Raw genomic sequence first — 688 nt, 5'->3', positions numbered from 1 at the left:
AGCAACAGCAGCAGCAGCAGCAACAGCAGCAGCAGCAGCAACAGCAGCAGCAGCAGCAGCAGCAGCAACATACCTCCAGCGTGCGTCAGTGCAAGAGTCTCCGCCAGCAGCAAACGCAGCCTGCAGTACATACACCTCAAAGAAGCAGCACCATGTTGCTGCTGCTGCTGCTGCTGCTGCTGCTGCTGCATCAGCAGCAGCAGCAGACTCACAGCAGCTGCATAGGAGACAGGAAAAGCAGCAGCAAGACAACAACCAGCAGCAGCAGCAGCAGCAGCAACACAACCAGCACCAGCACCACAGCCAGCAGCTGCAGCGGCACATCAACAGCAGCAGCAGCACAATCACCACCAGCAGCAGCAACAGCAGCAGCAGCAGCAGCAGCAGCAGCAGCTGACTCGAATATGAGATGGGCGTAGGGGGAGAGCCGCAGCCTTTCCTCTACCGCCTTTATCATACCAATCACCTTCGCCCCTGCAACCTGCAGCAGCAGCAGCAGCAGCAGCAGCAGCAGCAACAGCAGCAGCAGCAGCAACAGCAGCAGCAGCAGCAACAGCAGCAGCAGCAGCAGAAGGAGCAGCAGCAGAAGGAGAAGCAGCAGAAGGAGCAGCAGCAGAAGGAGCAGCAGCAGAAGGAGCAGCAGTAAGATTTGGTTGTAGAAGGAACAGAGTTATACAGATTTGGCGTC

The 688-nt window shown here is 57.7% G+C and overlaps 1 protein-coding gene across 1 annotated transcript in view; it reads left to right on the top strand.

Annotated features, from left to right (window-relative positions):
* EMH_0039990 (uncharacterized protein) overlaps nt 1-688 on the top strand; it is a gene marked incomplete at both ends in the record, with an annotated part of 2,448 nt that overhangs the window by 1,253 nt on the left and 507 nt on the right. The window contains 2 exons of the mRNA XM_013495455.1: nt 3-84; nt 420-642. Coding sequence (XP_013350909.1) covers nt 3-84; nt 420-642 — 305 coding nt within the window. The remainder of the gene's footprint in view (nt 1-2; nt 85-419; nt 643-688) is intronic.

This window comes from Eimeria mitis, genomic scaffold (genome assembly GCF_000499745.2).
Source record: "Eimeria mitis Houghton genomic scaffold, Emh_scaff1582, whole genome shotgun sequence".
In the NCBI taxonomy this organism is placed as follows: domain Eukaryota; phylum Apicomplexa; class Conoidasida; order Eucoccidiorida; family Eimeriidae; genus Eimeria; species Eimeria mitis.
Note: the sequence above shows the minus strand (reverse complement) of the source record. Positions and strands in the feature narration are given on the sequence as shown.